This window comes from Centruroides vittatus, unplaced genomic scaffold (genome assembly GCF_030686945.1).
Source record: "Centruroides vittatus isolate TY-2023 unplaced genomic scaffold, ASM3068694v2 contig_3125, whole genome shotgun sequence".
NCBI lineage: Eukaryota > Metazoa > Arthropoda > Arachnida > Scorpiones > Buthidae > Centruroides > Centruroides vittatus.
This window is the reverse complement of record NW_027122014.1, coordinates 763,953-791,937: the sequence shown is the minus strand read 5'-3', so window position 1 is coordinate 791,937 and position 27,985 is coordinate 763,953. Positions and strand designations below refer to the sequence as shown.

At 28.6% G+C, this 27,985-nt stretch overlaps 1 protein-coding gene across 2 annotated transcripts; it reads right to left on the bottom strand.

Annotated features, from left to right (window-relative positions):
- Positions 1-4: 4 nt before the first annotated feature.
- Positions 5-27,879, bottom strand: AP-1sigma (AP-1 complex subunit sigma-2). Of its 2 annotated transcripts, none has more exons than XM_067267976.1 (5): positions 27,785-27,879; positions 26,084-26,262; positions 21,048-21,156; positions 16,807-16,944; positions 5-2,547 (listed from the first exon to the last, which is right to left on the bottom strand). In XM_067267976.1, the coding sequence occupies exons 2-5, from the start codon at positions 26,260-26,262 to the stop codon at positions 2,503-2,505; spliced, it is 471 nt and encodes a 156-aa protein (XP_067124077.1). In that variant the 5' UTR covers positions 27,785-27,879; the 3' UTR covers positions 5-2,502. The 2 variants fall into 2 exon arrangements, with proteins under 2 accessions (XP_067124077.1, XP_067124078.1); XM_067267977.1 differs by lacking the exon at positions 5-2,547 and adding an exon at positions 11,321-13,058.
- Between the last annotated feature and the right edge of the window lie 106 nt (positions 27,880-27,985).

The following is a 27,985-nucleotide window of genomic DNA, read 5'->3' as shown; positions in this document are numbered from 1 at the left end:
ATCCTTCATTATTATATAATTTATTCCAAAAGTAAAGATACATTTAATAATAAAATCGTTACATATTTCAAACTGGAATGTAATTATGATATATTATATAGATATATATTCATATTTTATAGTTAGAAAAGTTCTTATATAATTTTGTAATCTAAATAAAAATAATTATTATATAGTTTTTAATCTATTCTATCAAATCATAAATAAAGATTTTAAATTATAACACATTTTAAAGGAAAATTTAAGGAAAAACTCTTAAAAACTTTTCACAAGATAAACATCAAAAGCTTTTTTGTAAGTTACTTTTCTTATAAAGTATGTATAAATATATATACAGTCGACTCTGCATAAGTCGACACCCGGATAACTCGTCACTGTAGGTTAATTAGTCAGTTTTCTGTGGTCCCGGCCGACTTACATAGGCAATAATGTTATTAATGTTAAAAAACTCGGTTTACTCGACATCGTTTAACTTGTCACCACTGGATAAATCGACATACTTTTTCTGTTTCACACTTTTTTGATGTCTGATAAGTCGACTCCCCCCCGAAAAATGAGTTCACACCACACAGCTTATTGTACGGTGTGAACTCATTTTTCGGGGGAGTCGACTTATCAGACGTCAAAAAAGTGTGAAACAGAAAAAGTATGTCAATTTATCCAGTGGTGACGAGTTAAACAATGTCGAGTAAACCAAGTTTTTTAACATTAATAACATTATTGCCTATGTAAGTCGTCCGGGACCACAAAAAACTGACTACGTAACGACGAGTGACGAGTTATCCGGGTGTTGACTTATGCGGAGTCGACTGTATATATATACTTTAATTTATAAATATCATCAAAATGTTTGATTAAACTTAAGTTTTATTGTAATCTACAAACAACCTAGTTTTAAATCCCTGATAAATTTAATAATATGCACATTTGATTTTTTGGCATTGAACAGATTCCTAGACTTCAATTTTTAGTTTAATGTAAATTTATTTTCCAGTTTTTCATAACTGCATTAATAAAATAATCTAAAATAACTTAATTATATACTTAAACAGTTAACAAACTTTATTAAATTATCAAGAAACGACTACACTAATCCAAGCATTATTTTTGCACTTTTGCTCTTTTTATCTGTTAATGTTTCGGTATTAAGTATGAATACACGGACTAACAAGATAATAAAATTTAATAAATGAATCGTTAGATATTAAAAAGGTTAAAGCATGAATTCTGTGAATGAATATTTAATGACATCTTTTCCATGAAAACGGGCATTTATCTATTTGAAACAATCTTTTCGGCATTCTCAGAGTTGTGACATTTTGAATTCGTTATTTATTATAAGGTGAATGAAAATGGAATCTAATAAGACAAAAAACAGTAAATAAAGAAGAATATTTATATAATTTTTAGATGTGAGAAGTGCTACTAATCCATGTGTTTACTGAATAAATTTATACCAATGCTAACATTCAGATTATTTTGGGAAAGAATAAATAAACTAAAGGTGGTGCACACGGGTGGAACCAAACGTCCGCTTAATTGTCCAAGTCAAAAGAGGCGAGCGGTAGCACGTACAGTGTCACCTTAATTTTGCCACCCCGAACGTATCTGCCTTAAATATTCATTCAATATGAAGATTTACATTCTGCCGTTTTAAACCTTGATTTTTAGAAACTTATCAAATTTTCATTGCAATTAACTATTTTATGTAATTAAATTTTGTGTAACTAACTAAATTAACTAAGAAAACAAAATATGTATATGATGATTTTATGAATCAATCAGTTATAAATACTTTATGGTGCATCATCCTAATAGCTGCACTTAACAAAATCTGTATTATTTGACAGGATATGCCCCTTTATGTTAAGTATACACATAATAGTGAAGGATTCAATTAACTGTAATTAAAAATATGTAAATTTAGAAAATAGCACTATTGTAATATCGTGAAATATAGTGCTTATCATCAGAGATGCTGCTCCGAATTTATCACCGATAACTTCTCAAAAACAATGTTTTGAAACAAATTATAAGAAAATTTCGTATACTAATTGAACTAACAATAACCACGAAACATAAATTCGTCAATACAATTAAAGCAGAATAACAAGTATTACTTACTCGTCATACAAAATGTCGTGCGATTATATAAACAATATTTCCATTTAAATTATAATTTAATTTATCTAATATTTAATATTTCATTAATTTTACCAATTTAAAATTAATTTAATTATTAATTACTTCAAAAATCATGTAATTAGCTTTGATCATTAAGATAATTATTTATAAAATAAATTGTATAATTACAGCCATTATTTCCTATGAATATAAACTTTCTTCAATGTAATTACTTTATGAAATGTGTAATTAAATCTGCTGAGAACACATTAGTTTGGAGTGAGGCTACTGATAATTTTGCAATTAACATTATGTAAATTTTTCAACTTCAGTATAAATTCTGTAATTTCAGTTGCAGCAATCTTCAAATGGGATACTTTATCCGAGACCGTGATCTTCGAAAAATCCCTGCGGTGTCTCCTCCTATAAAAAATACATCCCAGCTTAGATTTCGATAAATAATCATACAATTTAGATTCAATCAATACAATTCTGGAAAAGAACAAAAGAAATTAAATTAAAAAGCTCGCAAAAACTATTTATTAATAAAAGTCAAATATTGTCATGAAAATATATTTGTGAAAATTATGGCCCATGATTTAATCTATATTATTGTACAATGGTAATTTTACAAAATATGATCAATGTAAACACATGCATTTGATATGTCACTTTTAATATCTTATATTAAGACTAAAACACAGAATGGAGTAGAGTGATGAAGGAAGGCAATGCAACATATGGACAATCTGACAGGGGAATGCAACTCCCACGAGGATTTCTATGAAAAGCTGGCCCCTATTTAGATGTTAAACACTTGAAGAAAACTCAGAAAATTCCATGCGGCCAGTCTATTTGTTAGATGCAAACTCACAAGCAGTGCACTGTGGTTTTAGCCTCTCAGCCAATGATGGGCACACTAGAATTCCTAAAGTTTTAATTTTTATTATTATTATCAAATCATCATCATCATCAATAGAATCATATATTTGCATGTATTATAATTATAATTATAAAACAGAATGCCCCAACATCACAGTTTTGTGTACCCAAATTTTAAAAACAAACTATACAGCCAAAATTGAGAAATACAAAGAACTGACAATTGAAGTAAAAAAACCTACGAAAACTGGAAAAAGTGCACATCCACCCTGTAGTTCTATTGTTCACGGATGTAATCCTAATAACTTTCAAACTCATCTGAAATCATTAAATGCTAAATATCTTTCTTATAAGATTTAAAAAGCCATTCTTCTAGATACCTGTAGCCTCTTGTAACAATTTCTCAACGAATACTAAAGTATACCAAGTGCCTGTGGCTTGGTACCTGCCCATTTGGGGCATCTGTTTCGCCATTATCCTTGCAATAAGAAATGGACTGAATATTATTAATAATAATAATAATGCAATTTAATCTAATTTACATAAACAATATAGTTGCTTTAATGTAGTATAAAGTATTAAAAACCATAAAAAAAAGTTTATAACACATTTATTATAGTAGCAGTGTTCTGTATTCTTCTAAACATTTTTGAAGAAGGGTGCAAATTACAAAATGATTGATCTTAATTCTTCATTATGATTTTTAATACTTTATACTCCATTAAAGCAAATACATTGATTTTTAACTCCTAAAGTGTGATTTTTTAATACTCTTTCTGCCCTGTAAGGACTGAGGAATCTCTTTATAAAGTCCTTCATAGGTTTAGCCAGACCCACAATGGGAAACCAGGTGGTGAGGGATGGGGCCAACGTAACTAGAAAGGAGTGCCTCAAAAAATTTCTGGGTTTTTTGACTTGACTGGATTCATTTCCAGGTCCCCAGAGTGATGTGCTGACATCTTAACCACTTGGACATCTCTGAAATGTGCTAAGCATGTTTGTTTTAGTAAGTAAATACGTTATTTATATAATTTTTTATTTATTGAGCATTCTACATATGATACTTTTTATTTAAATAACCTTCTTTTTACAATAAAGTCATTGTATACAATAAATAAATATTCTATATTCATCATAATGTTAAAAATTTTTGAGAATTGTGAAACAAAATTTCTATTTAAAACCAATAAGATTGCAACAATTCATTTAGTATTAAAAACATAAACAAGTAGATCCATACTTTACTTAGGAATGAAATATGTTATGTTCATAACGACTGTGTTTTTCTATTATAGGCAATATAATTTCCATTTATTTGCACAAGTGTACTTTCAAAAAGCAGTTTAAAGTGATTTTTCTACACTATACTAAAACATTTAACATACCTAATCACAATATCCTTTATTTTACGATATTCTACTTCCATTATATTTAATTAGATTTTTCCATTCAGTTTCTTGGATAGTTAAATTCAGTGGCGTAGCTACGGTTCTCCGGGCCTGGTGCGGAACCAGATTTGTGGGCCCCCAAAAAAATTTTTCGGGTCTTTTTCTTGTGATTTTGGAGCCCCCACGGGCCTATCGCTTTCCAGGGGCCTGGTGGGGACCACACCTACCGCACCCCAGTAGCTACACCACTGGTTAAATTTCATAAAATTCTCTAAAATACGTGAAATTCTACAAGACTTTTTTCAGTTAAAAGCTGCAAAATTAGTCTCTAATAAATTAAAAAATATATGCTTTCCAACTTTCTAATTTTATCATTAAACTATAAAATAATTTATATATTGTAAAGTTCTTTGTTTGATTTTTATAGCAATATTCTTAAATTTAATGTGAGATTTTATTAAGTTGTCATGAAAAATAAACATTTTTTTTTTCTTATTAACATTCATTATCCATTCTTTATTTTAATTTTGAATTAATTCATGAAAAAACATAGAAAATGATGCATATAAATTTTAGTTTACAAGATCAAACATTTAAGCTCAGGAAACCAAACTTATTCTTTATTAAATGACGTTTTAGCTATTCTATGGCCATCCTTGGCTTACAAAGAATACAAACCAGTAATAAAAAACACAAATGAATATTATTTACAATTTTATATTTAAAAAAAATCCTAACATTACTTTTGACCTCCTAATTAATGAAAAACAACCGAGTACTATTTGTACAAGAAGGTTTTTTTTCATTTTTGTCTTTATTTTTTGGCATGTGGAACTAAAAAGGCCTTTTTACCAGGCTTGTCACGGATTTATCTCGTTCTACAATGGGACGGCAAGGGAGGACAAGACATGTATTGATCACGAACTGGATTACTGTAAATACTTAGACAACTATTCCAGCAATTATTTTTTACTCATCTAACGTTTTCAGCTATCTTTGTAGCTATCGTCAGGATCAAACGTTTTTTAAATAGTATTCTTTAAAGTTTAAAAAATTGTGTTCTAAACAAGTATAATTTAAATACATAAAAAATAGGTAAATTAAGAATACAAGTACATGTGTACACTGCTGAAAATATTCAGAATAAAATAAAATAAAATAAAAATAATGCAAATAAATGCATAAATGAGATAATTGTTTTAGTCTTTGGTATCACTGTTCCCTGCATTGAGAAGGTACTTCCAAGCTGCTGATAAACAAGCGTCATCTTTATGATTTATGCACAAATTCTTAAAACTGTGCTTATATATGCATATTTTTTTCAAGAGTTTTATCTTCTTGTTGATCCCCTATAGTTTTTAAAAGCTTAGCTTCATTAAAATTTGGTGTATTGTGTGGTACAGTTTTCGGCAGTGTTGTACACGTGTACTGGTATTCTTAATTCATGTATTCCTATTTTTTATGTATTTAAATTATACTTGTTTAGAACACATTTTTTTAAACTTTAAAGTTTATTATTTAAAAAAACGTTTGATCCTGACGATGGCTACAAAGATAGCTGAAAATGTTAGGATTAATAGAAAATAATTGCTGAAATAGGTTGTTTATCTAAGGATATGACATATTTGAGACAGATCACTCATGAATTCCTGAGTTCTCCATCTGGATTTAATCCATAATTTTTAAACAGGTCCCAGAGTGGCAGGTTCATGCCTTTAACATTTCATGCAATAAATTTTAAAAAAAAGGGTTTATGTTTTGTAATAAAGATAAGATTTATGTATAAAAATGCTTAACTCATTGAAAAACTTCTTAAGTACCAAATGAACAGCTGAATTCTTTATTGGGCTACAAGCAATTTAGCAGGAGACAGACTGCTGGGTCAGCATCTCTTGTTAAATACAATATGGATATTCAATCCAATAACCCAAATTCTAATTAAAGCCAAATGATCTGCAGGATTATCAGGTTATATTAAAATTAAATATTAATTTATTAATAATTATTAAATTCATCAAGAGACGGCAGCTTAACTGCCTACCTCTAGTCAAATTAGTTTATATTTAATTATTAAAATTACCATATTTACACGTGTATAGACCGCATCCCGTTTATGAAACGATATATTTCGAAAAAAATAAAAATCTTAGAATTCTGCTAAGGAACAAGAGTAAAGACATGGGTATACAGAAATACAGAAACACTGCAAATTACAAACAGGGATGAAGCGATGGTTAATGCTTATTGTTGAGTGCTAGCTCAGTGAGTGTTAAACATAGATCGAGTAAAAGTGAATTACACAACCAAGGTTTAAATTGCAAGTAGTTCATTATGCATGAGAAAATGGAAATTGAGCAGCAAGTAGAAAGTTTGATGCAGATGAAAAACATGCAGTGATGGACGCTCGAGAAAACATCATGAAATTGGCAATTGTTTCACAGAAAAACAATAAAATATCCCAACCTGAAACAAATCTGTTGAGATATATCCATGAAATTCGGGCAAATGGATTTTCTGTATGTGTTGAAATGATTCAGTTCAAAGCTCAAAGGATTGCTCAAAATATGAAAGTGAATTTAAGTTAAGTCACAGCTGGGCAAGATGTTTTATAGAACGCATGAGTTTGTGACTTGGCATCAAACTTCAATGACACCGTGCCTTCCTGACACCTACGAAACATGTCCTCGGCTTAAGAAAGACACACAGCTATGACTTAAGGGCAATAGGCAACGCTAATAAAATTCTGTCTTTTTTGATATGCCAAGTGACACTAGAGTCAATCACACAGGTGAAAAAACAGTTCTGGTGCAAACAGCAAGAGCAGAAAAGCAGTGTTGTGCTGTAATGCTGGGTATCACTGCAGATGGAAGCAAGCTGCCACCTTATGTCATTTTTATGTATAAAACCCTGCTGAAAGAAACACAACCACCTGGAATATTGGTACAAGTTTAAGATCAAAGCTGGATGACAGAAAAACTCTACATGAATTGGCTTAAGTCAGTGTGGTTTCGGAGTCCAGGTGCACTGTTATGTTGGTAGTCCATGCTGGTTGTTGACAGCTTCCAAGGTCATCTGACCAAAAGCATGAAAAAGATGAGGAAAGAGAAAAGTGACATGGTTGTGATATAAGGAGGGTTGACTGGAATGCTGCAACCACTTGGTGTATCTGTCAATTATCTTTTTAAAGTTCATCTGCAACATTTCTACCATGATTGGCGGCGTACTGTGACGAAGATGACATTGACCAGGAGGCTAAGAAAACTCCCTGTCTCAGATATGCAAATGGATTGTGGCTTTGCAGAAACTAATACCAAAAGAAATAGTATCCAAAAGTTTCAAAGTCACATCCATTTCCAATGCAATGGCCGGGTCAGAAGACGACATGCATCTTGCATCATCTGAGAATGAAGACTCAAGTGAACTAACTGGTCATGACAGTGAAGTTTCAAGTGAAGAACATAAACAATAACTATCAGTTTCAAATGTAGACATTAATTATAATTTTTGTAGTCCTGTAGCGTTATTGCTGTTGGGGCCTCAGACAGTTCCCTTCTTTTTCTTACTTCTCACCCTGGTGACCTGAAACCTCCAATCTTACTACAAGTCCTGATGCATGTAAAGACAATTAATGATAATAAATTGCTTTAAAATTATTCATTATCTTGAGTATAGGCCACACCCTAATGTTGGACAAAAAGTTAGGATAAACAAGTAATATAAAAAAAATTTTTTATAAAAGTCAATTTCTACTTAGGTCAACAAAGAAAAATTTTATTTTAGTTACTTTTTATTAAATAATTACAAAGTTCGCTTTTTTTCTCCTCGCGCCCTCTATCACGGGCATCACAGTTTAAATTTAATTAATTAATGAATTAATATTTGAAAAAACTGTATTAACATCAAATGTCATCCACTACAAGTTTAAAAAAATGTATTTGAACAAGATATATAAATAAGTAAATATATATAGGGAGAGTGTGAACTAATAGTAGGAATTTAAAAAAGTGTGGCCTATACACACACAAATACAGTACACTTAATATAGCCCTATAATCTGGCAGATCATTTGGCTTTAATTAAATATAATAATTATTAATTAATTAATTAATTAAATTTAATTTTAGAATATTCTGGAGGAAAACTTCTTGATGTCTAGATGATAATATTGATCAATCAATTTCTCTGCATTTTTCAAACATCATGATTTAAAAAATATAACAGTTTTAATTAATCCAGAAATACTTTGTAAATTTAGAAAACAAAACAAAATATTTTTCAATTTCCAATGTAAACAGCCACATTTCTTTTGAATGACAAAGACCAAACATGAGAGAGTATCATCCAATGTATTTTATTACCATCTTAACATATATGCATTTCAGGCTTTAGCCCCTCTTCAGTACATGCTACAGTTATACAATAAACTAAATCAACAATTACATAAAATAAAACAAACGTCCAAACTTCTACATACCTTTACATAACGTATTTAGTACAACTTTATATAAAAGTTTTTTGTAACTGTACCATACCTAAGTCAACATTGATCTAGCTTGAAAAATTTTTTAAACATCTTAAAGTATGCCAGATCATTCTTTACCATAAACTGACAACAAACAACTAACAGTTACAAAGCTCCTCTTTTACTACAATTTACTATTGCAATTAGCCAATTTAAAGTATTACGTCGCCCCAATTTGTATTAACTAACAACTTATGTTTTATAATTTCAAAATGTTCTATGAATTTCCTTTTATAATTGTCCATTTCTTTATGTAGTATTTTAATGTTCTGTTTATCTATAACACAACTGTTTTTTTCAATGTGTAAGTATATTCTCGTGCTTAAGTTTTATTTCCGCTTAATGTTCTAACCTACATTCAAAAAAAAACCTTCTTGTTTCTCCTACATATACTTTTTTGTTTTTAAAGTATCCCTTGTTTGTGTAAAATTTTAAAGAAAAACAATAACAGAAGCATCAAATAAAAGTGCTAACAGAATTTAAAACTGGTTAACTCTTGTTTTTTACAATTGATATGATATATTCCAATTATATTTCAACTAAAGATAAACACAATCTGTACTTTTATTATTTTGTTTTCAAATTAAATACAATAAAACCTTTCGAGTAATGATTCTTTTGGATAAAATAAACAAATAAAGTTAATTTTATTAAAACTTATTAAAAATTACTATGTATCAAGCAAAGATGAAAATTATTTCATTACAATACAGGTATACCTCACCTTACATCAGTAATTGGTTCCAGGAGAGGCGACTTAAGTCGAATTTACTTGTCACTAGGCTAAACCACAAATAACCATTCCCTGTTCTGTATTTTATTTATAAATGCATTTTTAATAATATATGGTTAATGAGAATCTATTTTAAGCTTACAAACAAATAAATTTTAGTTTTTAATACAGTACAGGGGAAAAAGTAATCTAAATTTACAAATACATGTATGTAACGGTACATACTTGTAAATGATGTTTACAATTTGGCGTAGTTTACAGTACATTGCGGACTCTTTATCTGTGAATGTGGTTTGCTCTAAGACATTATAAAGTAAAATGATTTTGTGTGGTTAAATAACAAATACAGTTATGTTAAATTTTCCAATATCGAGTGGCACTGACAATGACGCTAAACGGTAGATATTGGAACTACCGTGGAAAATGCCAACATTGAACACTTAAAGACCACTAAATAAGATGACACAGTCACAGGTGTGACTCTGTGTTGTATTCATATTTCACTTGCTAGGATTTATGATGATTATATTAACATTTACTGTAAATGTACATATTTTAATATGAGTTTGTGTGCTTTTAACACTTTTCTGGTGTTATTACGACTTCAATATTTGTGGCGGACAGACGTAAAATCGAATAAAATGACTTAAACTCGATTTTTATTTTTCCATGTATTTTTTTGACGAACGACGTATAATCAAGAACGACTTAACGAGGTAACCCAAGGTATACCTGTATTTAAAAGATAACGAAGATGAAAATTGTAATAAAGTGATGAAGATTTTGTTTATAATTTATCAGGAGCAATTATTGAGATAGAAAATTAATCAACTTTTTTTAATCTTTGAATTATATTTATTATATTCATTAAAATTACACAATACATTTCTTTTTCAATAAAAATTTTCATGACAAATACTTATATATAAAAATTTCGAAATAAAACATATATGAAATATTTCTTATTCAATCGCTTTAATTAAATAATATAAGATTTTGATGACTTATTATCACATTGCTCTGTACTCTTTCATTCTTTTACCATTAAACAATTAGCCAAAATGCATTGGAATGTGTCATCTCTTCTTGAAAATATTAATTATGTATGGAAGTCCTCCGTATAATTTCTATTATCTTGAAAGCACAATTTTCTCTTGAATAATTCCATATTTACGGACAAATCAGCAAATTAATTATTAAAAATACGTACTCGATTTTCATTTTTTTTCTCTCTCACATTACAGATACACAAATCTCATTTATAAAAAAAAAAAAAACATATTTTAAGAAATTAAATAATCATTTTTTTTTTAATTATTGCTTCAATATTAAATAAAACTTTTATAGCAAGTTATTGAGAAACGATAGCTTTTAAATTATTAATAAACTTACAATCGTTTATTTATTTATTTTTATAAATAGACTTAAATTTCATTTTAATATTTTAAAATTATTAATGGGATGAATTACACAAAATCGTTATTTATTACTGCACATTTTTAAGGAGGAAGACATCTCAATGATAAAAACACACATTTAAAAATTCACAATATGGCAATATGGGAAGTTTAAAAACAGCATAGAAAAATTAAAAAAGAGAAAAATATATAAATACATACACGCACATATACATATATATATATATATATATATATATATTTATATTATCTATATCAAAAAATATAAAAGAGTAAATGCGAAATTTTCTTATTTCGGTTTTAATTTTATTATTATTTTACCTTTTGCTTTCTATTTAAAGGAACTTATTTTTGAACTCCAAAATGCTCTAGTTTGCGTACAAAGATATTCTAAAGATATAACACTTTATTAAAACATTAAATAATATAAAACAAAGTCCGAATGTTTTGAACATTTCTGTTTGTCTTTAAAACATGAACTAAGATGAAACTAATTATAATAAAATATAGAAATGTTAAGAACTCTGTTTAACGTTCTTGCATATTTCCCGAAGTTAGATATTTCTCATTCAATGTCATAAAAACTAGAGGTAGATTAACTCGTACAGAAGTGAATCCCGAACGATTTAAAATGCTGATTTTAAACAAAGTTTTTATTCTAAAAACGTTTTGGTATTTTGTTTAACAAGTTAAAGAGGAAAGAAATGAGTAGTAACTAAGACCTTGAAAATATTAATGCTATTGATAAACATGATAATGAAATTCTCCCTGTAGCCTGTAAAGACATAAAAAGACCTGTACAAGTTTAAAATTTTATAAATTATTTATTCATATTTTAAATTAAATTAGGTACTGTAATTTCCATTTTTTATATTGTCATTCTAGTGTTTTTATATCATAATTTCCCTACATAACCTGCAAAAGTTGCTAGAATGCACAGCCTGCGCCTGCTTTGAGATTCGCTTTAAAATACAGATAGCCTGCAGGTTATGTACGGAAAATTATGGTAATTTATTTTCAAATAGCCAGGAATAATTTTTATGACATTCCTGAAGGTGGATGCTTCTCACTTCAACATATTAGAACTGTAAATAAACATTCAAGTTTTCTTAAGCAGTTTTCAGGTTATTATTATTATTATATTAAAAAGAACATTTAAAGTTAAAAAAGTTGGGCATTATTTTTAATTATATTGCAATTTGTTTTCAGTTAAATTTAACTTTGAAGATGAACAGACGTGCTCGGAAATATTTTGATTGTGTTTCGTATCATTATATGTTCTAATAAAGCAATTATATCTTTATGGAATTTTATTTAAAAACATTTAAAATGGTATCAGTTTGTAATTTTTTTAAATTTTGTAATACGAATTTTTTATTATTATAAATTATCTTTGGTTATATTTTTATAAAATACATCTATTTTAAGATTTTGTTTCTAATTTTTAAAATTCACTTGTCAATGAAACTTAGCACTAAGCATTTATGTAAACAATGTCATAAAAAAAAAGCAAAAATAATAGCTTTTAATCTTATCGAGACCGATAAGACAAAACATCTCGGAATTACGTATAGTCATAACAATTTACAAAATACATCGTATACGCAAAAATAATACTGATAATTGTATAATATTACAATACATCACCAATACATCATATATAACAATGGATTTAACTTTTAAAATTCGAATTATAAAACAATATTTGTAGTGAAGAAAAAAAACGTAACAAATGAATTAAATAAATTTCTTGTATAATATATTTCACATGAATTGACTAGAAAATGTTATCGTTTTAAATTAATATATAAATATAAAGTAACAAATTTATAACACAGAAAATGTGGCAATAACACGAAATATACAGTTTCCATGAAATTAATGAATAGAAAGGGACGTTAAGATGTTAGGAATTTGATGTATCAGCACAGTTTGTAATGTCAGATTTAGATGAGCCCATTTTCCCTCAAGGCTGCTTCTAACATTTCATCCTTTGTGTTTAAATGATAAGAAATTAATAACTGAAAATATTTTTGTACAGTATAACAATAAAATACATATATTTTTCAATTAAAAAACTCCACAAATACTGCTTTTAGGAACAGAGAAATTTATTCACCTAATGTTTTCCAAAAAGTAGTGTTTATGAAGTGTTTTTAACTGTTTTTAAATAAAATAAATCAATCTCAAGACACACTTGATGCCAATTTTCACAATAAAATTAGCTCCAACAACTGCCTTTCAGCTGAAATTCTGTATGTTAAGAATTTTTAAAATACGTTCCCTTTTAGAATTCAAGAATTCGGAATTTATTTCCCCGAAGATGAGAGTAATGCGCTAACAAAAGTACTAACATATATTTTTGTGATTAAATAAACTTAATTTCAATCCTGATAGATAGTTGTCGATCTAATTTTATTATAAAAGCAACAGAAAAAGCAGATATTTAATATTTTTTTTCGTAACAAAATATTTATATTAAAATAATTTCAACTGTATAATAAAACTAAAAATTTATTTAATCTTCTTCTTTATATTATCGAATAAAGAATTATAAATACCACATAAATTATCAGATTAAACAATTAAATACCATATAATTTATAATTTGTAGAGGCGAATGTTTTAATTTAAATATAATATCAGTCCATTCTATAATACGTATAATACATATTACAGAATTTGAAAATTTATTGAAAATATATGTTTTTGAACTTTGTCTGAAATTTAGATAAAACAGTTTATATAAAATGAGAAAAATACTTTTAATTTTTAAACGCTTAAATATCTGTAGCAAAGTGCCTACATAAGAATAATGGATGCTATTATTTCAGACATTAATATAGAAGAATTTTCAAATATTATACATTAACATAATATAATGCAATATTGTAAATAAAAATTATAGATAATAAAATCTCCAATTGAGCAAGTTTACAGATAAATAAAGGCTAAGAATTAAATAAAAAGTGGGTAAATAAAACTATTCAGTTTCAGCTGGAAGATGTGTTGTTCTTAGCGTTTTAAACAAATGACAATACCCAAACTTGAGAATCTAAAGTTGAATCGTCTTCCATTTTACTAACGATAGAATCTCTATATATAACTATAATTAACTCAGAGAGAAACTTTAAGTTCTAGATCGGGGGTCACCAAACTACGGCTCGCGAGGTCGGTTCATCCGGCCCGCCAATGCACTGTGCCACAAATGAGCTAAAATATAATTATTTATATGGAAATATTATTGTTTGTAGATAACTTACTATGGAGAAAAAATTAAAGTAAATGTAAGTAAAATTGATCCAATCTGATTTTTGCATTTGACAGTGATATAATTTTTAGGAAAATCCGTGAAATGAAAAATTTGACGATCTTTTTGCAACTTTGGATATCAAAGTGCTTTTTGTGCGGCAAGTTTGTAATCGCTTTTCTAAGAAAAGTGATTACGAGCTTGCGGCAGCAATCGTGTTTGCGTATTGGTAAATAAATACTTGGTTGTCTTTAATTTTTGTGTATTCAGTACATTGTATTGAACAAAATGATTATGCTACCCATGCTTGTCATTCTCTCAGTTGTATGAAAATGGTTTGGTGACCACTGCTCTAGATGATTCAAGACATGTTATCTTATAAACTTCGGTGTCTTTTTCTAAGTAATCTCGGGCAAGAGTTAGATTTTTCATTTTTATAGGATTTATGTATGAAAAAAGCATAGAAAAGTAACAAAAATACCACACAACAAATAAAATTGCTCCAATCCTTCCTGAATAATATCACAATGCAAATATTTAGGACAGAGTGTATAATGTACTTTCTGATTTTCAACAATTAACACTAGAATTTGACATGACTAACAAATATTTGGTAACATTTATTCTGACATCTCATTCAGCTAATCATTTGATTGGAGACTGAGTTATAACATCCAAGATGATGAATTATTATATAAATATCTATAGATATATACATACACTAAGGCAGATTCTATTTCCAATTTGTGCAAGGATTACATTTACATTCTATACATTATTTTACTGTTTAATTTCATTTAAAATAATTAGAAGCATAAAAAATGTGCCAAATTTCACTCTTGCTGTAATGGCACTTCTCTCAGCCATTCTGTCTATTGAACTTACCCATCCAGTATAAAAACACTACTGAAAATAACATGCCCAGTTGGCATTTTTTTCACTGTTTTCCAATTACTTTTCTAACAGAAAGATTATTGTAAATTTAAGCATGTAAACTACCGAATACATTGCAATAATACACCTCCAATTGCCGTATATCATCAGGCTATAATTTGATGATAATATTTATAAATTGCTAATAAATTTGACCCTAGAGGGAGGCATTAAGTGCAGCCTGATGATATACAGCAATTGAAGGTGTGTTATTATTGTAAATTAAATTTTGGCTAGATGAACTGACATCATTTCTTTCAAATAAGACAGTGCTTAACTCTCTAAGCTCTAAAAATTCTTTCTTTTCGTATACCTAGAGACTAAATTGTTTTTACCTCTCAGGCTACAAAGGAAACTTGTACAGAAAAACCAGTCAAATAACTTTTCCATCCGCCGATTTTGTCTCTAATGGATTATGCCAATTTTGGCCAATTTTGTGTTTAGAGAGTTAAAAGTATTAACGTTACCATATTAACCATTTTTATATTAACTAATTTGCAATATTACAATATAAAATACAACATGCAGTAAAAGAAGTTAATTAATTTATAACTGACAGACCAAACATTTTAAATATAACAACTAAACATATAACAAAATAATAATTAAAAACTACAAAATAAAAAAAATTGTTTTTGATATATCTGCTTACTTATTTCATACAGAGTAATCGTAAAAAGTAAACATAATATTAAATTTCTAAGTGAATCATATGCAGTAGTAGCAGTAAACAGAAAATTTTCTAGGAAAATTTATTACGTATAAATATAAATACAATTATTAACATAATATTAAATAAACAGTAAATTAGGAATTACACGAAATCTTTCATTCTATGATCTAACACGAAGTGAACTCACTGTGTACGGTGTTACCAAATATTTTTCTTCCGAACACTTTCGACGAATGTACAGTAGAGAACCGAAAATCGGAATCAATTGGGGACTGGGGTTGTTCAGATTAGGGATTTGTTCCGATTACCAATTACGTACGAATAAATATATTAACCTGTCCGATGTTCAAATTTTTCTCCGTTACGTGTCGCTTCATGTTGAATTTTTCTACGTTGCGTGTCGCTTCGTGTTGAATTTTCGTCGATTTTAAGCCCAACGAAAATTTTTATAATAATAATCAAGGCTGTCGCATCGTTAAAAATTATTTCTGCATTTTGTACAAACAAAATAAATATATTGAAGAATATGAAAACGTGAAAATTATACTTTAGAAGTAAATTTAGTATCAAAAACTTTCAATTCAGCACGACACAGTCCGACTGAAAATCGTTCCGATTACCGGCGATTCCGATTACTGGGGTTTCAATTAACGAGTCTCTACTGTATTTCCGTCGTCTTCGGGCAAATAAGAGATTTTTATATCAAACATGAACATTTGAAAGTGAGTTCACTTCATATTAATATTACTTGGCATGAATAGCATACTAGACTATATGATCTAATATTAATCAAATTCATAAATAAAAATCATTTTAATATCATTGATAAGTGTAGTTTCTCCTTATACAAACTATAATAAAATGTTAATATGTAAATACATACCTCTTGCAATAAATCTTGTGCAGCAATTGCTTTAAGCACATTTTTCTTACTAGTTTCTTGAATTTCACCTCCTAATAACAACTCGTCGAGGATGAAGTATGCTTTTTCGAAATTAAAAATAATGTCCAGTTCACAAACCTAAAAGAAAATTCTCTTTACTTATTCTAATTATGTTTAGAAATATACTACGCTGATCAATGTAGAGCAATAAACATAAAAAGAACCACAAGACAAAAGCAAAAAGACAAAAATTTATCATCAAAAAATAATATGAAAATTATAGAATGTTAGAATAGCATAATATACCATGACTGGTGATAATAAATAAATTTTATTTACATTTATTCTGCATATCTATTTTCATTTGAATTAACATAGAAACAAAAATATTAGACAAATTTTATTTTATTCAAAATTGTAAAAATTGTCTTTTTTTATTATAAAATTTTTCCTCAACCAAACAACTGCCATAATTAATTGGGCTAAAAATAAATAATTGTTTTTCTGTTCTGAGTAACCTTGTTTAAGTGCTTTCTCTCTGATGAAAGGTAAATAAAGGGGAAAAAATGAAATCAACAATTTTATATTTTTAGTTTTATTGTTTTTAAAGCTTGTTTTTAAGCTAAAATTATAAATACAGTGGAACTTCAGTATATGACCTTAATCCGTTCCTGATGTATGGACTTATACCAAATAGGACGTATACCAAACCAACCTTTCCCATAAGAAGTAATGTAAAAATGATTAATCCGTTCTCATGTAAAAAAAAATCCTCTTGATATGATATATTAATGGGGTTGTAAAATAATTTAAACACTGTTTGAGCACATTAATAAAAAATAAATTTTATTATAGATTTTTAAAGTTATTACAGTATATTGTATTATATCATTTAAATCATTAAATCAAAATCAAATCAAACTCTCCTTAACACAAATGATCTGTTCAGAAATTGATTAAACCCCTTTTGCAATGTTAGCAGATTTCATAATGTCTTTATTTTTCATGATTTCGATATCGTCGTTCTCGGAATACGGTATGCAACAGTTAAATCTCGAACACCCATGCCACCTTCATATTTCTCAACAATCTATTTTTTCAGTTCCATTGTGATTCTAGTCATTTTTTTAGTTTTCTGTTGCTTTTCATTCGCCTTTTTGCAATTCATGATTAATAAAAATAATAAAATTTTACTTACAAATTAAAATCAAAAGATATTTAACAAAGTTATAAACCGTGAAACTGCAAACGTCTAGTCTGGTCTAGTACACTGATAGTGCTACTTTCTACTTACTACTGATAGTGCGATAGATGGCGCGTATAATCAAATTAAGTCGTATATCACACAAAAGTCGTATACCGAGCAAAATTTGTTTCGTCCAAACAGGACGTATTCTGAATTGGACATATTCTAAAGCAGACGTATACCGAGGTTCCACTGTAGTATTAAATCTGCTCCACTGTATTTTTTATACATTAAAACATTCGTTTAAAAACAAAACAATGCCAAGTATTATAGCAGGGGTGGCCAACTTTTGTGCACATAAGATCTACTTTTTATCGTAAAATGTGTCGCGATTGACTTGTTGTCATAGGCATAGTCTAAGTGGGGAGGGGAAAGTGTGAAATACATACTATGTTTATACACAGTTTCAGTAAGAAGTGCACTCACTGCTTATGAGTCGAGTCATAACTGCATGCATACAGTTGCGTTTGGTTACAAATATAATACATTAAGTCAAGACATCGCTAGCGATCGACCAAAATTGGCTTCGCGATCGACTGGTCAATCCCGATCGACTTGTTGGCCACCCCTGTATTATAGTATACAACAGTGATTCTCAAAGTGGGAGTCACGAAAAATATTTGGGGGTCGCTGAAAAATTGATGCTAGATCAATTTTTTTTCAAATATTTTATAAATTTACTATGAATTCATGTTTAGAAATAATAGAAATAAAAAATATATAAAATAATTTTTACTTAAATAAATTGCACATATAAATAATAAAAATGATATAAATATTTTAATATGCGCCTAATATTCATAAATTTGTGCGCTATTGGGGAATCCCCGAGTTCCACTCTCAGCCTAAACTATGATAGAACAACATTGTCATTTGGAACAGTGTTCACTAGCAGCGTTGCATCTGTAGGCAAGTCGAGTTAGAAATACAGTAGAGCATCGATTATCTGAAACCGATCAACCGAAAGCTTTTCGGTTGGCAAATTTAAATTTCTACTAGTGCTGTGGCACTGCAATATTTGGCTATGTCTTGGGCTACTCCAATATTATTTTAGTTGGTATGCATTTTTAGCTGGCAGCACTGGAGCAACCATGAGAGGGTACTTAACCCCCTCCCTCCAGGATGTTTTCCTACACATGGGTCATTCTTCGGGGTCCTTTGAAAGTTTTAAGTGCAAAAGGGGGGTCGCGGACCACCTTTTCAATTTTTAAATATAGTTTTGAAATTATTTAACTTATTCTTACATAAACAGAGACTGTTGTAATTTATACTATGTGGTTGCTGTGTGTGATAACCCGTAAAATATAAATTATAACAGTCTCCATTATGTAAGAATAAGTTAAATAATATTAATGTAAAGGCAAGAATAACAAGTTTTGAAAATTTACTGAAAGAAAATATTTTCAGACTTGATACTGTGAATACTGACAGATTAAACTATATCATTAATTATACACAACACAACAAGTTTTATATTATACGATACTTAGTAAACTAACTCTTGATGATAAATGTAACAGCTGAAGAATATTAGGATTTATTTAAATATAGAATAACTTGGTATCCTATCAAAACAAGAATTACTGCATGACAATATATAAATAACAGGCCTAAAGTTTCAAATTTTATTCTTAAAACTCCAGTATTCAGTTATTATATAAAGAATAATTTACATTAAATGCAAATGCATACACAGTATATTACATTAGGTTAGGAGTCTCCAGAGTGGTTGATATTAACCCAGAGGTGGATACGGCATTTTGGGGATTGAAAATGACTCATTAAAAATTATTAGTCCAATGAGTTATGTATATGACAGTTCAGGATGTTGTAAATTAGTAAGATCATTAATATAAGTAGATCATTTCTATGTAAACAGTATGTGGATTAATATTGGCTCATCAAATTTAATTATTATTATTAACTGTATTAACAAAGGAGGTCAATAAAATGTCAGAGAATCCTTGACAAGTCACAAAAGTTTAGAGACCCCTGCACTAGACTCTTGCTAATCTGGCCATTCCCGCACAAAGAGGTGCCAGATTTACAAAAGTGCTGAACAGTAGTGCACCCATAGGAGGGCAAAGGGTCCTTGTCACCCTCTAAAGAAAAAGAAATACTAAAAAGTTTTCCAAAAAAATTTTATTAATTAATATTTCTGTTTTCATTTATATTGTATCATACCTTCTATTTTTATACTTCTCATGAATTAGCATCATGAGGAAATTTTATTGTATTTGCATTAAAAAGTTTTCTAACTATTTAACTTGGCTTCCCAAGGTTAAATCCTGAGTGCACCACTGGTACCGAATTACTGAGTGTGTATAGGCCTAAAGCCTACTTAAAGACAATGAATGACATGTCCTATTGTTTTTTGTTACCGATTATTTTTTGGATAAATAATATGGTGAACTGACATGCAATGCCATATACAGAAATGAAACTGAGTAAACAGGAGAACAGGATGTGTAACGTGACTAACATTTTCACGGAAACAAAAGTGCAGAGGTGATCAAATGGAAGTATGTCGGATTAGCAAGAGTATATTGTATAGATTTCTGAGTATGACTTCAATGAAATAAAACAGATACTGTACATTTTCTTATTAATAATTTATTACTATTATGATGATTTTATCATCATCATTTGAATCTTAATCAAGAAAAAAATTAAACTATTATTATTTCTGTACAACGAGAATAATAATAATAATATAGCAAATGCAAGACTTGTTCATTTAAATATTCAAGTTTATTTAGAAGGATAAAAACAGAAGCTACAGATGCATCCTAATAAGTAAGTATGAAAGATATAAAATAAAATATAGAATGGAAGCTCTCATTTCTTTTTTATATAGCCAAATAAAAATAAATAAATTTTTTAAATTAACAATAATTTACAGTTATTGTAAAAATTTACATGATATATCTCATTTTATTATTAAAACTTTAATTAATTCAATTTTCAACTAATAAATATTTTTTTCTATACTTACACTGCCAAAATATTTATCAAGTAGTTCCACATAACGATGAATAATTTCAAGTGTCAAAAGTTCATTATCACTTTGTTCGATAGCACAGCAAAAATATAGACTTGCATATCTTAAAAATTGTTCATAAAATTAATATTTATTCACAAGAATTAAACATTTATAAATCAAACAATTTACAAACATACAATTATTTACATAAAATATAAAAATATAAGCCAAGTATAGAATTTGGTATATATAATTGTATTTGGCCTCTACATTTTTGACCGATGCTGTGTGACACAACTAATACAATTATTTAATCTTATTAAAAAGTGGATATTGTTTATAATATTCTAAAACAAATATTTTTTCATTTCAAAATAATAAAATATATCAAAACAATTTGTCAATTTCAACAAAATTTCATCATATGAATTAAATCCAAATAAGAAACACAATAAAATATGTCCAAAACAGAACCTTAATAAAAGAGAAACTTGTCTAAATGGGAAAAATTCTTAGGAAAGCAATTCATTTTCTGTGTTAAGAAAAACCTGTTCAAAAAGGAAACCTGCCAAACTGTAAAAAAACATTTGGTACTGTACATCCAGTTTACACAAGTTTCACTGTAACGGTGTAATGATATACCGTATACTGAAAATTATAAATTAAAATAAAAAAACACTGTCTTGTGTTAAATTTATTATATAGATGTATACCATTACATTAAGCACCTAAATATAGTATTATTGTTTATTTCCAAATAAACTATCTTGTGTTTTCGGACACTAAGTTTGAATATGATAATTTGACTTATGTAAGAATTTAGATATTTTGATGACTAATGACTTCAACATTTTTCATATTTACTTCTATAAGGACAGTATATAGAACATTATGTTCTATATATCATAATTTCACACAGATAATTAAATAATGGCATATACCCCAAAGAAAATTGCAAGAACAAATATAAAACCTTCATCTAATCCATCCTTCTATATATCCTAGGATAGCTACTGAAAGCAAGATAATTACTGCTAAGCAGTTTAAAAACTTTGCTACAATCCATTGCATGTTTGATTTGTCAGATAAAATCTGTGACAGGTTCCCACGACTGACAACTGCACTGACTTACTTCATCAATGGTTCTGAACCTTGTAGATAATACGAAGAATTTTTTCAATGATTTTCAACATTGGCTGACCTTGGCTGGTTGAATATGACATTGATTGACCAAAGCACACATTATTGTCTATAGATATTCTGTCTCCTTTAAACTGGAAAAAACCCACTCAAAAATTTGGGTTCCTGTTCTCAAAATTTGTGTTTAACACTTCATATATTTCCCCAGCTGTTTTTCCTAGTTTAAAACAAAATTTAATGTATACATATTGTTCATAAAAATCTTCCACAGTGTAAATACCAGACAGCATGTTGGACATGTTTAAAACAACTCCTGTAGCATCATCCCCTATACACACAGCAAGCTGACATCTGACACACAAACTTATCATACCTTTACATTGTTTATTTTTAAATGATTCGTCACTGTAAAATAAAACAATATTGCATAACACTTGTATTGTAACCCAGATTTTAAAGCAGTGGGAGAGAACAATGCAATATATCCTTAGTAAGCAAGTTTATAAAACAGTCAATTGGATAAATATACAAAAAAATACAATAATGGGAGTAAAAATATAATAAATGATATGCAAATAATAAATATTAAAATGAAAACTATAGTGAATGAAATGATGATAATGGATCTGTGTAATGAGAATCAATTGTAAATAGATATTAATCAATTCCAGTACAAATTTTTGAAAAATTTAATAATGTATATAAGAATAAATCAGTTTAAATTATCTATAATAAAATAACTGATAGATTTTTGAATAAAAATTCATTAATTAATGTATCAATAATTTAAATTTGTTATAATGTTTTTGTAACTTCTAGAATTATAACAACAGAGAATTTAATAATTTACAGAGACACACAATTTTAGTTCAGTTTGAGATATTTCTTTCTAGTAAATGAATATATCAGGTCTACAATTAAAATACCTAAAAGAATCATATGCCAAGTCTTCATTACCCAAATATACAAGTAATCATGTTAAATAAGTTATGATATTACATATGTGTAATGATCAAACTATAAGACTGAATAAACTATTGAGCTAGAACTTGGCTAATTAGTTTCATAGATATTACATTATTTGAGTTAAAGATAAGCAGTTAAGCTGCCATCTTTTATTGAATGGGTAATCTCCAATAACAATATCCATCATGGCCAACATTTGACATGAAGATCACTTGCAGTGATGCATACAACTGCATGACATTTCTACACTTTGCTGTTTTGTTGATGATGAATCATTTTTGTATGATTACAAGTCAACAGGAATTTCTTCATGGGTTTGCATCATACTGATATAACAGTTACATCACAAAATGGGGTTTCTTTTTGAAAGCTTATTTAATAAAAAAAAAACAGAACTAAGTTTTTTGGGAGTGAGTTGATTTTGCAAGTAAAGTGATAAAAACTTTTAGGATTGGAAAAATTATTTTTATTGCAGTTTTTGAGTAATGAAACAAGTTTGTATATTAACATCATGTGACCTGTTTGCTTCTTGGGTAACATAATAAGGTCATAACAGTAATATCATGTGATCTTGACAAAATGTTCTCTATCTGTCTGCCTAGGTCAGTGACAGCAAATCTTTAATTATGATACAACTGTAGAAGTAACCAAATGAAAAAATCCAGCAAATAAATTGCTTAACTTTCCTGGCAAAATTTGGTGGTGCCATCTGAATTCATTCACTAGAAAAAGTGTTTTTTACCTCTCCTGGAAAGTTTGTTTGTTGGCTTTTATAACATTATAACATTGCACACTTAAAGTATGCTTTCCAAAAACTTTATCATTTGCTTTTTATTGATAAGGTTTAATTTCATGTTTGCTAGAAATCTCTATAATGAAATCAAAGTCAAGGAAAGTGCTTTGAAATTATTTCATAAACAGAAAATTTTGCCACAAGAAAAATCTTCCAAAACTTAACATTATAAAAAGTATTGGAACAATTTGTTTATAGCTTTCAATTATTATTTAAATGTAAAAACTTCTTTATGTAATTAAGTTATGGGTTTTTCACTTTAAATGCTTTTTATTATTAATTAAAAATTGCCGGGACCAATATGGCTTTACAGAAAAATATTTCTATTCGACTATACATACATAGATGAGTCTAGCTGATTTGTCCCTTCACACGCTGTACAAGGCAATAACAGTTTTTTTTTTAATTGTAATTTTTAATTTTAATTATGCTGTGCCACCACTAGAGGACTTTTTAACTATTTTACATTTTGCGGCAAATGGTAGCCTACAAAGAAAGGTCGACTTTGCCATTGGAACTGTTATTGCCTCGTACAGTGTGTGAAGGGACAAATCAGCTAGACTCATCTATGTATGTATAGTCAAATAGAAATATTTTTCTGTAAAGCTTTTTATTATTATTATTATTATTATTATAAAAACATGTTAAAGGTTTCTTCTTCTATTTTGATTATTATTGTTTCTGTTAATGTAATTACCAGTTTGCATAAAGCTCTTTAAATTAAAACCACACAAACCAGCTAAGAACAACACTGTTTGCTTTATGACGTGAATAGTAAAGCAAAATGAAAAGAAACTTGTACCATGGTGAATCAGATTGTATGTCTGTCATTATAAGTGATATGCTTAGAGATTACCATTAATTTAATAATTATATACATTATTTAATTTGAATTTGAATTAAATAATCTATATAATAATTAAATTCAATACAAGATGGCAATTTAACTGCTTACCTTTAATCCAAATATATATTGTACTGTACCTATGAAATTAATTAACCATGTTCTAACCCAATAATTAATCTCGCCTTATTGTTTGATTTATGACAATATTTCTGATTTTAGTATCTCCATTGCTAACCCACTACAATTTTCATAATATTAGTTTATCTGTAATAAGAATAATTATATTAAATAGAATTAAATATGTGTGACACAATTCTTACAATTCACTTACACATAAGATAAACAATTTAAAAACCTCTGTACTTTTGTTCAATTATATTTAACTGAAAAAATTTTTAACCTCAGTAGTTCAAAAAATATTATAAATTTGGCTATATCTCAGATTTTTTTTACAATGATCTACAGATTTATTTATGAAAAATTCCTGCAGAAGAGACCTCATTGATATATTTTACAATTGTTTTTAAAAATTTTTCAGTTTAGGAAATATTTAATTTTTAAAATTTTAATTTAAGTTGCAGTTTAAAATTATTACTTTATCTTTTTGTATATAAATTTTTAATTGCTAATACAGTCGACTCCTCATAAGTCGACACCTGGATAACTTGACACTTGTCGGTTACATAGTCAGTTTTTTGTGGTCCTCGCCAACTTACATAGGCATTAATGTTATTAACCTTAAAAAACTCGGTTTACTCGACATCGTTTAACTCATCACCACTGGATAAATCAACATACTTTTTCTGTTTCACACTTTTTAGAATTCTGATAAGTCGACTCCCCTCCTGAAAAAATGAGTTCACACCGTACAATAAGCTGTGTGGTGTGAACTCATTTTTCAGGGGGGGAGTCGACTTATCAGAATTCTAAAAAGTGTGAAACAGAAAAAGTATGTTGATTTATCCAGTGGTGAGGAATTAAACGATGTCGAGAATACCAAGTTTTTTAACATTAATAACATTATTGCCTATGTAAGTCGGCCAGGACCACAGAAAACTGACTAATTAACCTACGGTGTCAAGTTATCCGGGTGTCAACTTATGAGGAGTCAACTGTATATGCAAATTAACTCAATTCAACCAATAAAAATGACTAAATTTTATTCTCTGTGCAAGATTACACAGTAATTTATAAATAAAACTTTTTAATATTCTGTTCTGTTGAGAAGAATATAAAGTTACCTTTAAATTATTCATTGGAGTTTAATTTTACAAAAAAATAAATCTTAATCAATATAATTACCTTTTATACACTATCTTTAAATCTTTCCATTCTAGAAAAGAGCACATTTTTGGTTTCCTAGCCAGAATTGTCGTTACTAATTCGCGAGTAATTTTCTTTTTTACTTTATCGGGATGAGCAACGTACCATTTCTGAAGACGTAATTTTCCTTGCCGACTGAACAACAACATAAACTGCATCTGTAAAATAATTATTAAATTAAAACATTTGTTTTTTCAAATTGAAAGTCTCAGATCTTCAAGTAATAAAATTATTCAAAGATCTGAAGTCTTGAATGAATAAAAAATTATTTGATGATAAGTTCTGAGAAGGAACAGTAGCTATGACGTGTATAAATATCCATAAATATGACTATATACATGGTATCTGTACTATACATGTATATGCTTCATAGATAGCCCATTTTATGTACTCATATAGATAAACTGACTAAATTTTGGTACAGCCAATACAGAACACCCAACACCCTTTCCCTCCTGTTCTTGCATCCATGTCCATCTTCATAACTGGTTTACTTATGTATGTAACAGATAAAAATAGGAGAGCCATAATATAATGATAAACAGCAAATTAGAAACAATTTTATGTTTATAAATTATTATTATTTTTGTTTGCTGCCAACTGCCCGGCCAATTACAAGGTGTTCACCACCAACCAGAAGGATCACAGATAAACCAAAATTTCAAAGAGAATTCCTTTGGCTTCCTCAAAATACAAGAGTTTTCTGGGAATTCAGGAATGTAATATTTTGGCATATCAACAAACACTGTTGGAATGAAACACGGGGTAAAAACAGGGAACTGTCCCATAGAATAAGGGACATCTAGTCACTTTATGTATAGAGGGTATCATATAGAGCAGTAATTCCCAAACTTTTTCAAGTCACCACCCTCTTGGCTCCATAAAGTTATACCCAACACCCCTAACCCACTTTCTCCCATGTGAGAAAGGCTTGTTAATATTCTTAGAAAAACTTTTCTATAAACCTCACACTTTGTGTCCTTACTATACATTATTCCCCACATCCAGAAACCATTAAATGCAATGTTTCTTCTTACTCATTTTAATAGAGGAAAGGGAAAAGTTGTCGGCGACTCCAAACTTTGACTGTGCTCACCATTCGGTACTCCACCTCCTGCACCCTCTGCCGCCCACTTGCTTCTTTTCGCCCACCCAAGATTTACTCACCACCCACTTTGGGAACCACCGGTATAAAGTAACCATAGTTTTTATTGCCAAAACCAAGAGTTTTAAAGAGCAATTGAAAAATGATTGTAAAAATGACTAAACTTAGATTATTTTTTTAAAATTATTTATATATTGACCTATAAATTGGTTATATAGCATTAGAAGAGCTATAAAATGGTCCAATTTAAAGTTTTATCCTATTTTTGGGATTAAAACAGGTTAAATCCGGGATGGTCATCTTACACGTATGAATATGCACATTTACGTACGCACGCGCCACGCACGTGTATGTGCATGAGTGTGTGTGTGTGTGTGTGTATATATATATATACATACAGTATAATCGCTTTGGACATTTAAATGTACTGTACGTTTCATATAAAAGCTGATTTTCATAAAATCTCTAGTTTCTAAGACCTGTATTAGTACAGAAACTTCTAAACGATTTCAAAAATGAATTTAAACGACATTTAAAATCACACATATAGTAAAAATAACGCAAAATAAGCATACTTTGACTTATAAATGTTCTCTACGACAAATATCACGAAAACCGCAAAAAAAGATGGATACCGTGTTGCCAACTGCTGCCTCTAATTTTTTCGCAAAATTCAAAATGAACTTCATTTATATTCTTTAACTTGTAGTTTAAAAATAGCAATAAATTATTTTGTAATTAAATAAAAAATAAAATAAGATGACCGAGCGGTTAAG